The following is a 14,992-nucleotide window of genomic DNA, read 5'->3' as shown; positions in this document are numbered from 1 at the left end:
GGGGAGCTCTGATCTTTTAGAAAAGAAAATGAAATTATGGCAACAAATGAAATTAATCTGTACTTTACAGCTCTCCAATCTACAGTTTCTGATCAAAGGAGGGCTCCATTGTTCCCCAGTCAGTACGATTTTTCTCTCCATCCTCAAACTTGGACACGAAGAAAATAAGATGGTTTGTTATTGTGCAGTGGTTGTCTGGTGTTGGAGCAGAACATATCAGTCAAGACAGGGTTACAATAGATGAGACAAAGGACAGAGCTGAGCACAGTAGGGAGACATGAGCCAGTTCCACGGGATACAGTGAGACATACTGGAGGGTATCATCAGATGCAAATTCCCCAAAATGTAATACTAGCTGGAGTGTTATGTAAAATGAAAGATGGGTTCATAGTGAGCTGCTGAGACTGCTGCATACCTGCATTGTTTTCAGAAGGGCATTCATTTCCCCTCCGATGATTACAGCAGAGCACCAGCTGTATTGTTTATTTAGCTGGAAGCTTAAATCATCCACATCGATTCCTTTATTCGTTTATTGTTGAATCCGGCATTGTGTCGATGGACGCAAGCAAAATGGGTCCAATTACAACAAGCAATGTCTCCCTGTGACTCCGGAGAAGAGCGAGATAATAAAGGCCTCAAACTCTGAGGACAAGGGCAATCAAAGACCTCTTATTACCTTCCAAAACTAGCACGGAAAATGCTTTATGCTGTGATCTGGCAACGGTTCACTTTGGAGGTTGAATTAGTTTTGTTAAACATGTAAACTTACAACTACATTATTTGAGGTGTTAATAGTTTGATTTTTTTTGTATTGAGATCGCCATCCCAACACTGCTTTTCCTCTTGTCCTTCTATCATCCATCCATATGCTCACACACGTTTTCACAGATCGCACAACAAATAAATGCGACATTATTACTTTTTCTGAATTACAACAGGGAGTGTTGACTTCTTCGGCACAAATGTCACCACAGAAGTGAACATCTGTCATACTATATTGTACACAACCCAGTTATTTGAAGAAAACCTCGGCTAGGGAGAAAACAAGGGGGAAAAATCTAAAGATTATTTGAGATGTTAAAAGACTTTTGAAGGGGGGAAAAAAAAAAAAAAACAGAATTAGAGGCTTTACTTTGTTTCCAGAATCGGTCGAGCTCCAAAGACCAGAATGTCCTTCACTGCAAAAAAAAAATCTTAAAATGAGTACAAAATGTCTTAAATTAAGTGTATTTACCCTTAATTTGAGTAGGTAAATAAGACGATTAGCCAATGGAATGAGTACTTTTACTCTTAAAATAAGATAATTAGATAATATGCACTTGAAATAAAAAAATATATATATATTTTTTCCTATTTTAAATGTTAATTGTCTTGTTTCATTGGCAAAGTGTCTCACTTACCTCCTTAATTCAAGAAAAAATGCACTTATTTAAAAAAAAATGACTTATTGAGATGTACTTTTTTTGCAGTTTAATTTCACATGTACAACTTGTAATGCAGTTTCTTATCAGAAAATAAAACAGCCTCAGAGACTCAGTCAGATAATATGTGCATGATGTCAAAGTAAAGCTGGTTGTTATATAACAAGGAAAATGGAGTGTATATTCCATGTGTTACCTTTTATCTATGAATAAACAAACCACAGCCCTGCAGTATTCTTTATTACTTATCTGCATTTCTTATATGCTTGCTGTAGGCCTCAACAAAACAACTCTTTAGAACTGAAGAGAATTTGCATTCAGCTTTTGGGTATGACTATTTTGTAAATATGAGGATAAATAGTGAATAATTTGACCCGCTTGCCTTGTTTTATGGTCAGCTTGTTTCACTGCACAGCATAGCACCTTGGCCTGTGTATGTTGCTGTCAATGTGGCAGATTGCTACCCATGCCCAACCTCTTCTAACAATCCCTCAAGAGATTTAGAATTGGAGGGTTCTTACTTGACATCCCATCAGTTGGCGGCTCACTAACAAGTAGGCCATAAACCTTTTTTTCTCCCTTTGATTACACTAAGTGCAGGGAGACCAGATGCGACCCAGCAGTCATCTGTTGGCCTGCCAGCACAGTTGCTCAAAGACTGACGGGGGCAGGAGCGGTAGGAGGACGACGTGGGTCACTTGGGGTCCAACCCCCCGCTTGTCTCCCTCCTTCAGGAATAGAGCCATTGTTCTTCGTTACAGGAGATGCTGCTGCAGGGGTTCAGAAGGAGAGCACGTCCATTTCCACACCTGTTTCCATCACGGTGGGGGTTCTGGCAGCCCGTCTCAGAGCCAAAACCATGCCAGATGATTCATCCAAAGCTCATACCTTTTTTTAGAAGTGCTTCCTGTTTTCTGCCAGCTCACGGTGTTGATAAAAAGATAAACAATTTCAAAGGCAAGGTTTCTTTGTAAATTGAAAAGATTGGGCTGATTGTTGCTGTCCAGGCATAAAAATCTGTAAAAGTCTTTTGATTATTGGCAAAAACTGCAATAAGACTCTGCTGCCTGATCTGAACAGTATGGCCTCACAACCCCATAAAAATCCTGTCTAATAACACTTAAGAAGATACAAAGATTTTGATTTAAACCTCACTACATTGTCTCAAGCCATAGTTCCTCAATATTTAACTGTGAGGCACTAAAACGGTTAATCCAGAGAGGCACTGTACATTTATTACCATCTTAAAAAGGGTAGAGAAAGTATAAAGGACAAATTCAATAAGTTATTTGTCAAAATGCATTATTTTCAAGATTCAAATATCCATCCAAGTTTTTAATGTTCTTTCTAAGTTGAAATAATCGTGAATCGCAAATGACATAATCATCAGCTGATATAGTAATCGATTCATCTTTAACCGGAGTAGAGACTCTGAAACATGCCTTTAGCTGACAAAGCGACCCACTTAGAGCAGTAATTATATCAAAATTGTAAACAAAATATATGAATAATTTGCATTTCAGATAAAAAACAGAACTGTTTTAGTCTGTCAATATGCTCTATCCAGAACTCCTCAAGCAGAAACGTTTAATTTCGTAAAAAATCTTCTTTAAAATAATTAATAGATTCATTGATTAGCAAAGTAATTGTTAAGTGCAGCCCTATATCTCAAAGGAATCAACAAAAATAACAGTAGAAAATATATATATTATCAAAAAAAAAATTTCACAAATCTATGAGCCCATAATTTAAAAACTTGGGAGTTTTATCAAAGCAAATTTGTGATGCCAACAAAAATCAAATATTAAGATTCAATTTCAAATAAAAATAAATGTCATTATTTTTAAATTAATACAAACAGAAATTATAATCCCAGAAAATGACAAATGAAATTTTTTTTTGTATCTCACTTTGGCATCTATTATGGCATTGAAAAACTAGTTAAGTCCGACTTTTTCAGTTTACATGGAAACACTGAATACTAATGATGCAAAGTATTAACAAATCTTTTTTTCCCCAATTCTACAAACTGTTAAAATACTTAATGTAGTCTGTTCAATCAATGACAGGTTGCTAAAGGCATCCAGTATATCAAATTGAAGTTAGACTCAGACACAGGTCTTCTAGCTTCAGCCTGCTCTGCATACCTAGAACCAGAACTAAACATGGAGAAGCAGAATTTAGTTTCTATGCTCCACTTATCTGGAACAAACTTCCAGAAAACTGTAAAAGTGCAGAAAGACTGAATTCCTTTAAATCAAGACTAAAACACATTTGTTTAGGATTGCCTTCCACTGTTCTAGTTAAACAGTTCAACTGTTTTTAATATTCATTTTTGTTGCTGCATTTTTTATTATTTATTTTTTAATTTTTTTCCTACTTGCTTTGATTCTGTTGTATCTTCCTGTATTTTAATCATGTAAAGCACTTTGCATTGTCTTTGTACTGAATTATGCTATACAAATAATTTTGCCTTGCCTTGCCTGCCTTATAACAAAAATAGCAACGTATTTAACCCATTTAGGCCGGGAAAGCATTACCGCATTTCTACCATTCAAGCCGGGGGCGCTGTTGCGTAATTCTACCATTGACGCCGGGAGAGCATATAAGTCAAGCAAGAAGAAAGAAGTTTTTTTCAAGCAAACATGGAGGAGTTTGACAGAGAAGAGTTGTCGGAAGGCAGTGATTTTGAGGAGTGTGTTGGCTTTGATGACGGTATAGATGAAAATGATGACTTTGAACGCGCTGAACCAATCGAACTACCACCGCAATGCACGGAGTGTTTTCAACAGCACACCTGGAGTGAAAGTTGATTTGCCTGCAGACGCCACACCGCTGCAGGCATTTGAGCATATTTTTAATGAAGAACTTTGGATGCATCTTGTTACCGAGACGAATAGGTACAGTGACCAAACAAACCAAACTCCAACAAGAGCAAAGATGGCAAAGTGGTCACCCGTGACTGTGACGGAGATGAAGACATTTATTGGGCTGTGTATGGGCATGGGACTTCTTGTGTTGCCAGTACGAAGAGATTATTGGCGACAGAGTAAACCTCTCTTCAGGACGCAGTTCCCCCAAAATATGTCCCGGGACAGATTTGTGGCCATCTGGAGGTAAGTTGTATGCAATTTATAACACAGACATATGCATTATTATGCATAATAATACTGTTAATAAGTAATCATCAGATAGTTATTTATGTAATGTTTGTTCTTTATTTTAAAAACGTTTTCTATTGCACATTCTCAATGAAGACATGATCACATATGAAAAAATTAAAGGTTGAATTTTTTTTTTTTTTTTTTTGATTACTGCTTTTCACTTTTTTTTTTGGAAGAATTTCAAAGATAAAATATATTTTGAGTTCTATCTGCTACAGAAGCTGAGATATCAATAATTTACTAGGCGTTGACACAGTTGCTGAATTAACAGAAAAACTTCAGGTTTTAGGGGTATTTTTTAAAATCGGCCATAGGTTTTTAAGGTGTTTTTTCCAGGCGTTTTAGGTCTAAATGGGTTAAGAACCCAATCCCAAAGGCCTGCTGAGCTAATTGGTGCTACCATCGCCATAGCTAATAAAAAAAAAGTACATTATAGAAATTTCACTTTAAACAGTTTGTTTAAAAAAGTATTTAAAAAAAAAAAAAAAAGAAGCATGAAAGGTCACCATACTGATACATAGTGCTGAACATCCAGCAGAAGATGACTCCCACCATGGTGGAAATGTACAAATCTCAAAAGGTTTTAAAGGAACATAGCACAAAGAAAACCAAGAATGTGCATCATTTACCCCAAAAGCTCTACAGTTTCTCCAACAATTGCAACCATGTACACTAAAATATGAGGTTTTTCTGATTGTGAGCTGTCCATTACATTACTCCTGACTTCTGTTTCCAGTTAAGGATAATCCATCAATCACCACATTAGGGAACGTGAAGCTGACAGATCATGCAGCCTCAGTTGATATGTCAGCGGTAATGTAGCGGTAAATAACAAATAAGAAAGCAGGCCAGAGAAAGACGGAACGTACTCACTATAAATCAAGACGTCAGCCACGCATTAATCAAGGCTATACGCTCCAAATTAATCCATTTGCTTAGATGTACAGTGGAGCTGTATATCAGAAAAAAGGTGTGACAACAATGTCGGCATAAAACAGTCGGATTGAGTCACAACATACTTCACAGCTATGCAATGAAATGCTCCACCGGGATCTACTTTCTCTCATTAGCCAGTACTCTGAGGAGCATCGTACGTCATGCAGGTTGTTAACAAGCATATCCACATCCACTCAGAGTCCAAGAAGACATGTTAGATTATCTGAGAGAGATTGCATCTACACACAAGGCAGAACTAATTTTCTAATCCAAACCTAACTACTATCTGAGATCAAACAGAAAGGAGCATGTAAAACCTAATATTAGGGTCAACATCAGGTCAAGAGATAACTATATTCCTCCACAGACGCCCATAACAAGCCTGCATGTTCACAAAACATGACACGGTTTATGCTTGTTGTGATAATTGTTAGATTGCTACCAGTGTTCCAGGCCTTAATAAGCTGATGGTCAGAGTATGCTGCGTTAGCATTACTTAACACCTGTAAAGCACCATCCCCTGTTGCTCTAAGCCGATAATCTGCAACACAACTAAATTTAATACAGATACAAAGCCTCTGCAGAAAGATTAAACTGCATACCTTTCACTTAAAGCCATATATAGTGATGTGAAATAAGAAGAGGTCCAAGATTGGAATCTATTTTTGTTCCGATAGTTTGTATTAGAGTCAAATAACACTTGAAAGGAATATATGAATTCATAATTTATGAGGATAGAGAAATTAAGGAAGGAAGGTAAAAGCCTAGTTAAAGTTTAATGTAACGTTGAAGCAAAACTGAATGCAATTTGGGTATATTTTTAACCCAAGACCTGCAGGAATAGAAAAGAAAATTCATCATTATATTGGATATGCCCAAGGTAAAGCTCCCGTGTGAGCATTTTAGCTCAATATTTTGTTTTTTATCGTTTCGTTTGCTGAATATAAGATGAGTCTTTGTGTGATCGCTTTAGTAGTCTTTGTGAAGGGATTCACCATTTACCAGTTTCACTTTCCTGGAGCGAATCACTGAATGAGCTATCAATGCCATTTCAGTTCTTGTCTTAGTTCAGAAAGTACGCCTGACTCAGTGCTGCTGCCTTTCTTGGCCCCTTCCTATACAGAGAAAATGTTATTGTTGCTGTTTAACATGGCTTACCCTTACTATTATTATTATTATTTTTTTTTTTTTTGTTTGTTTGTTATATGATTGAAAGAAGTTTTGACATATCTCCTTATTCCCCCACAAAAAAGTATTCCAGACTTTTTTGTTTTGTTTTTAGGTGCATTTTTTTCTGGATAAAACTATTAAAACTAGGGATGCACGATATAATCGGCCCCCTATCGGTATCGGCCTGTATCGGCCTTAAAACTGAATATCGGACATCGGCCACCGCACCGATATTTAACCCGATATTTGATCAGCTTCTGAGTTTCTAAAGTCTAAAAAATAAAAAAAATACTATTTCTTCTTCTTCCTCAAAAACTTCTTTTTACAGACTTAAAAACTTCTAAAGACGATGGAAAAAATATTGATACATTAAAATATCACAATATTTTCATATGCTGATATATTGCCATTTAAAAACACCATATCAATCTCTTTTGCTAATGAAATATTGCTATGTCATGGTTATGCTACGAAATCCCCCAAAAATTCACGAAATCTTGCCATATTTTACTAACAAAATCTCACAAGAATTTGCAAAATATCACAAGAGTTTGTAACAGAACGATGAAATTTCATGAGATTTTGAAAGTAAAATAGATCGATACCGCGTTTTTAAAAATCAATTTGATATCAGCATATGAAAATATATTTGAGTATATTATTTTTCAGAGTGTCAGAAATGGATAACAAAACTGCTATTTTCAATGACTACTTATTTTTGTCCAGCTTTAACATCGATATCGGTTATCGGCTACATGAGTTTTAAAATATCGGCATATCGGATATCGGCCAAAATCCCAATATCGTGCATCCCTAATCAAAACTACTGAAATTTCAAAAGTAGTTTTTATTTGGTGGCATTTTATTTTTAATTCTTTTTCATAGAAAGTAGTTCTTCTCTAGTAATTCTATGTTTTGAGAGTGACTTTCTGTGTGCCATCATGAAGAGGATCAATGACGGCTGCCAGGTCAACCACACTGACTTTACAACTGCAAGGGAATCCATAGATCAATACCTTCTAACTAGAAATGCAAGTTATTGACTAATCAGTTAATCTTAATGAGTTAATCTTAAATCGACTAATCTTATCAGTGAGTATAAAATTAATCAACACTGGCCATTTTCATAAAAAAAAAAAAATTTTCTCAGGTATCAAAGGGGTCTTTCCATAACATGAAAACATAAACAATACACTGAAGCACATCACTATATTTCACCAAATACATTTTGTCAGCTGTATTAGATGCCTACTAAATGAACAACAATTTGTGTTCTCACACATTATTAAACATAGATACATGTGACAGGCCATGGCAAATCCATGAACATGTCTACCCAGGGCCTATTTCAGTTATTTACAGATCTTGAAAGAGGAGAGTTGACGCTTACCAAATATGTCAAAGCTGTGAAAATCAAAAAAGAATTGCACTCTGCAAAGAACAATAAGGACAAAACTGGCTTTGAAGATCCTTTAAAATCACACTGGAAGCCAGCTTTGTGGTAACAAAAGCTGTTAACTCGACCTTTACCATTGCATTCAAGCAGTGCTTGTCAATAGGTTTCATGTCAACAAACTGTACCATTTTTTTTAAAGATACACATTTGTGCATTGCACAGACGAACATCTTACGGATATCCACAAATAATTACAACAAACACAAAAAGACAGTGAAAATTTTAAAAGCTTGACATTTAAAAACTTGGTAAATGTCAACCGTTCAAGCTTTTTATCTTTACATTTTTTGGTGTTAGCAAGTTGAATCATGACTGCGGCTTGGTCTAAAAGTAACATTGCTGCTACATTATTAATATTTTCCAGCAACCGATCACTCGATAGGTGAGACAATATGTTGAAAGACAGCAGTTTGGTAATTGATGTGTTTATCTGAATGTGGGCATAGGTGGAAGTGTGGAGCATTAGTGTTTACATGTGTTTAAAATCATAGGTGTTGATTTACAAGAGTCTGGCAATGCAGTCGCCTGATCTATACTCATCCTTCATTCATCATTTCAAAATTTTACTTCTAACCAAATTTATTGGTTGAGTCCGAGCTCTGTATTTAACTCCACAATGCGGCAGTTTAATCTTGCACTATGATTCTGTGCAGTATGGCCTAAAAATGTTAGCCTGACGTAGTCCTACTCAATTCTAGTCAGAATATGGGTCTGATACTGCTCCATAGAGCTGTGACTATGGGGCGTGTTTCGAACGAACCAGGGGAAAAAAATGCCTCTGCACTCAATTGGATAGACCTACGACCAATAAGAGCAACGGAGTGCGTGACGCATGTTAAGCGACCAAGGGAGCCAGCTGATAAATTAAACTTTTGCCGAATCCCGTAGGAAGGACGCCAAAAACATCTTTCTTTTTAACAAATGCCTTGATCGCGTTTCTCTGTTCCTCTTTTAAAATTAATTTGCTGTCGATATCTTCTAGAACAGACCTAGTAGCGGAATCTACACACCTCAACTCTCCAGCGGCAGCCATTGTTGTTGTCACCCAAGCGCGCTTTGGTGACGTGGTTGATTACGTTACTGTTGATCATCTGTCCATCATCGTATAAAGCCCGCCCTGACAATTTGATTGGCCCGACCAGATATTGGGCGAGCATACTCGCGCTACTATTGAGCAATGCCAGACCGAACTTCCCGACCTCAAACGTTGTGGGCTGGACTAAGTTCACCCAGGCTATAAAAATGTACCATAGAATAAGCCTTTCAGATCAGTCTATTTTTCAGTCAATTATTGGAAGCTGTTTTTTTTTCCTATTTAACATACAAGGACCAAGGAACAAAAATCTGGATTTAAATTCTATCCCTAACCCAATTTAAACACTAACTTTAACCTTTAAGTATAGGTCGGGCCTATTACCAATTTTGCTTAGTTTGGCTGTAAAATGGTAACTAGTTAATTCATTTTATCTGCCTACATTCCCCTGATACCATGTGATTCTGAACTGAAGTTCAGTGGATTAATAGAAAATTTGTTGGGACATATCTCATATCCATACTGGGCAGATGTCCATCCTGATATATTAATATTGATTTCTTGCCAGGCTGTACTTGTAGTTTATTAGTTGCTCAGCTTTATGGATGTGGTTTCATGTGGATGTTGTGTTTTTGTTTTGCATTTTTTTTTAGAATTTACCCAATTCTACTAAACTTATTTATTGCAGCTGTTTTTTTATATCCAAACTAACAAATACTGTTTTATGCAGTTGTTTTAGACAACTATTATTGTAATTTTGTATACCCAGAGGGTACACAAAATAAAATTTCATTTTGTACAGCTTTCAGACAGTGAACGAGCATCAGTTTAGCAGTGAAATGAACATTTCTATTTCTTAAAGTGCAGCAGTGATCATAATAATACCACTTTAGCGATAGTTTCAAGGTGTTGCTTCATTGTATGTCTCGTACCATGTCTTTCGGTTGTGCTTTTCTTTTTTCATCTCGTTACAGGTGATGAAGCAGTCTGAAAATGTTTTGTCATTGTCTCCTTTCTATCTCCTCTTTCTTTCATCTTTTCTCTTTTTCTTTTTTTTTCTTCTTCTGTTTTTCTGCTCTATTTACATTGCAGTGTCCATATACACTGTAAAACTCCCTGCATAATTATAATAAAGCAATTTATATGCATGAAATGCCATACTGCTACAGTTGTGAAAGTAAAATCTGTTGGGCTCTTTTTGGCATCAAGACAATTATTCTTGTTGCCACATTGCAATGCCACAAGTGCAGCAGATCAAATGTAAACAGCGTGGGAGGAAAAAACAACAACAACAACAAAAAAAAATATGGTACAATAACCTTTGGATAGACCCGCCTTGGTGAGCCAGGCCAATGGCACTGAATGGAGTGGGGTTCTCATTTTCACAGCACTTCCCTCATGAGTGGAAATAAGGAGGTATATGTCTTTAAAAGGTTCCTGTTGCTTTCTGTGAAAATTACACTAATTTTAAGTCAAGGTATCAACATAATTTCATTGCTCTAAAAGTTCCAGCGTAACCAGTGTCTTAAATAGCACTCTCGAGGAAGCTTAGGTGTCATTCAAAAGGGTTGTAGGCCTATAAAATGAGCATATCAGGCTGATTTTCAGTGTAATAATGAATTGTTGTTTTTTTAGCATAATGATCCGTTACACTAAAATACACTGGTATGTGGTATCCTGGTGAAGGTTTTTAGGTCTGACGTCAGTGTATTTCAGTGTGACAAGCCGCTACTGTAAGATTTTGGGTTTTAGGCTGATTTCTAATGAGTCTGAAAGCTCTTTGATTGATATCTGGGCTCTCTACCAAAGGGTTCTGTCAGGCACAACCGCTTATTAGGTACCGTAGTTAATTTCAGAACAAAAAATTCATTAAAACGTTTCCAAAAAGTGAATTGAAAAAAATTTACTTTTTGTATAATGATATCCAGAGTAGCTCCATCTTTCCATAAGATTTGAGATTTGTATTTTTTTTACCGGCAAAAACAGTTGACTTAAAGCTACAGTGTGTAATAATTACAGGGATATACAGTCAGAAATGTAATATATTATACATAACTATGTTATTTATCATCATCTACGAGCTCAGCCTCTTAACCTTAATATTTGCGTTGCCTTAGAATTCGTTATTTATAATTACATAGGAGCGGGTCTCGCAGCCATGGAGGCAGACATCTTTGCGCAACGGCAGCGCAGAGCCAACAAACTAGCGATTGCGAGATCGCCCATTACGCTCGAAAGTAACTACCATTTATTATCTTAAGTCTACATGAAATCTATACCCTACACAGACTAATGAAATACTATCTGTAAAATTATCTATGTAAACAAACCTCATCACTTGAGAAGGTAGGTGATGCAGACGTCGTGGAAGACATTTTGTCCCGTAACGCTCGCCGTACTGTTGGGGGGGAGAAGCGGTGGGGGGGAGATGTTCATGTTGCTGCAGTCTGCAGTCTGACCGCTAGATGTCGCTAAAAGTTACACACTGTAGCTTTAATGAAAGAAATAATTAAATAAGAGCGGACCAATAATGAAGGAGGAAAAGTGTGCACACTCCTAAATTGTTAGTTGTTAAAACCAATTTTTATTTCTTTTTTTTCCCCAGGAGAAGTCAAGAGATATTTCAGTGCAAGACTGCGGCACCATAGGTCCTAAAAGGAGAGTTATCACACATCCTTTCTCCCAGCAGCTGCAACTACAGTTCCTCATCTCTGCATCAAACAATTTCAAAACTGTCACATTGATTTTTTTTTACATTATATGTAGTCTATTGCTCCTTTTATGCACAAATACATATGTGCATTATGCACACTTTTAAAACACACTTCATTTCAGTAAACCTGAGTATACATTTTTTAATAACTGCAGAGGATTTTTTTTTCTGTTGCAAACCTTTCCCTTTACCTGCTTCTTAATTTCCCCACTGTGAGAAAACAAATGATTATTCTGTTCCATCTAATAAAACCAGGGTATTGCAGCATTGTGCGTTTCATATAGTCTCTCAATAACATTGTTTTTTTGTTGTTGTTTTTAATGTCACCGAGCACAAAAAGCAAAATATCCAAGCTTTGCTTGCTACAGTATACAATGCAAACCCTTACATTTCTTTGGGTCAATTCCCTGCATTAGAATATGCCACACCCACTGACATCTAGTTTGTAACAAACAAAAAAGTGGAATCTAGGCAGTTGGGGTTTGGAGGAGTGCATAACCTGGATGGACAGGAACGGCAGCCTGAAATATATAGGTGCAAAGTGTGGATTTTACATTTTTGTATTAGAGAGGGGAAAAGGGAAAAAAGAAAAAACACTGTAAATGCATGGGCACAATGTGATCTTAGAATATGCAGCTGGAGGTGAATAATTTATATGCTTTGTGCCAGAGTGCCCTGAGCTGTGTGTGAAATCAGTGGAGCCATTACCGTGGAGGTAAAGCAGCATTGCTCACTGTCCAAAGATCAGACGCTCGTTTGGTTACTCTGTGGTGCTTTTGGTGAACTTATCACTTTCTTGCTCCAAGAAGGGGGAGAAAAAACACGACTGTGCATCCATTTTTCATTTAAGGGGATAAAACTGGATTAAGTCTTGTGGATAATCCACAATGTGACAAATGTCGACAGCTGCCTCCACTGTCATTCTCAAGAAGCTCAAGAAATGAGGCGTTTTTGTATGTTTTCATGAAGAAAAGCCTCAGCAAAGCACTTAGTTGATGATTCACCGATTGCCTTCACTGATTGTTTAAAATAGCGAACATTAACATAAGCTTAAGAAAAAACCCAACAGTTAAACACTGACTTGCGTGTTAACTATTGCGCGTTATGCCACTTTAGAATGGAAACGTGCAGAGCGCAGAGTCACGCACGCTTCTCCCATATTAGTAGGGGGAAAAAAGCGGAGAAAAATCATTTCTTCACCCTGTGGTTTTATCTTAAGTCTATCTGCTCTCTGAAACCTTCCACCTCAGATTAAAACAGTCGAGTTGAAGCTTTGATGTTTTCTCTGCAAACCCAGCTCCCATTGAAAGAAAACAGCACCGGTGCGCAACAGTAACAACCCAATATTCATTTATTTCATTAACTTCTCTTAAGAGTTCAAACGCATCACTAAGCTTGTCTAGGATATAGCGTGGATCTCTGTGGACAAGCATTAAATTTCAGAAAACATTCATCGACTCAAGTAGATAAACAAGTCGCAACACAAAATCCACTCAATTTCACTCCAGCTCAATTTTGTTTTTCGTGCTCCTTCTTGCACAAAATGCCACATGATGTTTCGTACTTGCTTTGCAAAGCAAGTTATTGTTTGTTTGTTTACAATCTACTGATAATTTCTGCAAATAGGCTACATTTGGCTTGGATTTCCCAGTAAATTGATATTTATTTATTGATTAGAGATCGACTGGAATTAGAACCAGAATTTTAAAAGCAGGGCGCATTCGAGCCTATATATTTTAAAAAATGCTATGCAAATACAGTAATGTGTATTTATAAACACTTGTCTTGTCATTTATCTGACCACAAGAAAAAAATAGATATGGTTTATTATTTGGGCGCACAGATATGAAAAAGGCGCACAAAGAGCGCAATGCCTCAATATTAAATTCAGAAAGATGAGATCAATCACGAAACAAACAGATTAGAAAGGGGTCTTATTAATCAAAACATATCGGCACAGTTATTGTCAACAAATATGCAAACGTAAAAGCAGTCACAATTTTTAACTTGATGATCACAAATGAAATGAACAAAGTTGCGTGTGCAGTTTGCTCTCACACGGTAAGGCTGCTGCATGGAGGACTTTCCACGCTCTGCTGCTCTCCGATTTACAGCTCTGTCTGTTCTAAACATGCAACAAAGTAACCTTTCTGACTAAACAGTCACAGTTAAACCACGGAGAGCATCCGAGCATGTTTCTATGTTCAAAGCAAAGAGAAACATTTATTTATTTTTTAGCAACATTTGCTTAAATGAGTTGAATGGGGAAAAAAGAGGTTTAGCCTCCAGCCAAATGGTGAGCGGTCCAAAGTGATGTATCGGCTAAGCAGCGCCTCTGCAACGCCAAAAACACCCAAATCTACCCCGTTCTGCGCAACGCTTTAACTTTAGGGACGTGTTTTCTCACTTGGTGCAAAACATATCAGCTATATCCAAACAGCTCAGCCGCGCACGGATCCAAATAAATAAATAAACTGCTTATATGGACACTCCTCCGCATCTACATCCGCGGAAATGCGAGAACAAAGGGCGTCCTCCGTCCACAGACAAGCAGCAAAACTCCTACCTTGGTGAAGAGCCGCTGGGAACACGAAGAGAAAGAGAATAGTCGCCAGAGAGCCGCTGCGAGCGTTCGCCATGTTGGACACCTGCTTCCGAATGGCAGAGAGAGGCAGCTTCACCTACAGCGGGACTTGCTTAATGAGATGCGGACAAGGAGGGAGGGTTCTAGCTTGCACACATTCACTTCTTCCCAGCAGGGATACACTGAGCTGCTTGTCGTGGACGCGCTTATATAATATGTACAGATTTAAATTTAGTCTGACCGAAAATATTTTTTATTCAAGGCTTTGCTCAGAGGAAATTAAGCAGTTCTTGTTTTTTTCTTAATCATTCCATCATCATGAAAAGCCATGGCATTTAGTTGTGCTTTTTGCATATCATTGAAATATAATCAAAGACTCCATGGGAAATATGAATGTTTTTCTCACACCTAAATGTTTTAGATCAAACAATTCAATAATACAACACTCAGTCACTCACTTTTACAAATTTATAATAGAAAAAAAACATCCAAACCAATTTTCAATATAGTTTATT

At 37.1% G+C, this 14,992-nt stretch overlaps 1 protein-coding gene across 1 annotated transcript in view; it reads right to left on the bottom strand.

Moving 5' to 3' along the window:
- Window positions 1-14,641, bottom strand: part of LOC119786802 (cell adhesion molecule 1-like) — a gene marked incomplete at its 3' end in the record, with an annotated part of 539,389 nt that extends 524,748 nt beyond the window's left edge. The window contains exon 1 of the mRNA XM_038290356.1: window positions 14,460-14,641. Coding sequence (XP_038146284.1) covers window positions 14,460-14,532 — 73 coding nt within the window. The remainder of the gene's footprint in view (window positions 1-14,459) is intronic.
- Window positions 14,642-14,992: the final 351 nt, after the last annotated feature.

This window comes from Cyprinodon tularosa, unplaced genomic scaffold (assembly GCF_016077235.1).
Source record: "Cyprinodon tularosa strain WSP-4 unplaced genomic scaffold, ASM1607723v1 ctg28, whole genome shotgun sequence".
Classification (NCBI taxonomy): domain Eukaryota; kingdom Metazoa; phylum Chordata; class Actinopteri; order Cyprinodontiformes; family Cyprinodontidae; genus Cyprinodon; species Cyprinodon tularosa.
The sequence above is the reverse complement of the archived record's forward strand: the minus strand, read 5'-3'. Positions and strand labels throughout refer to the sequence as shown.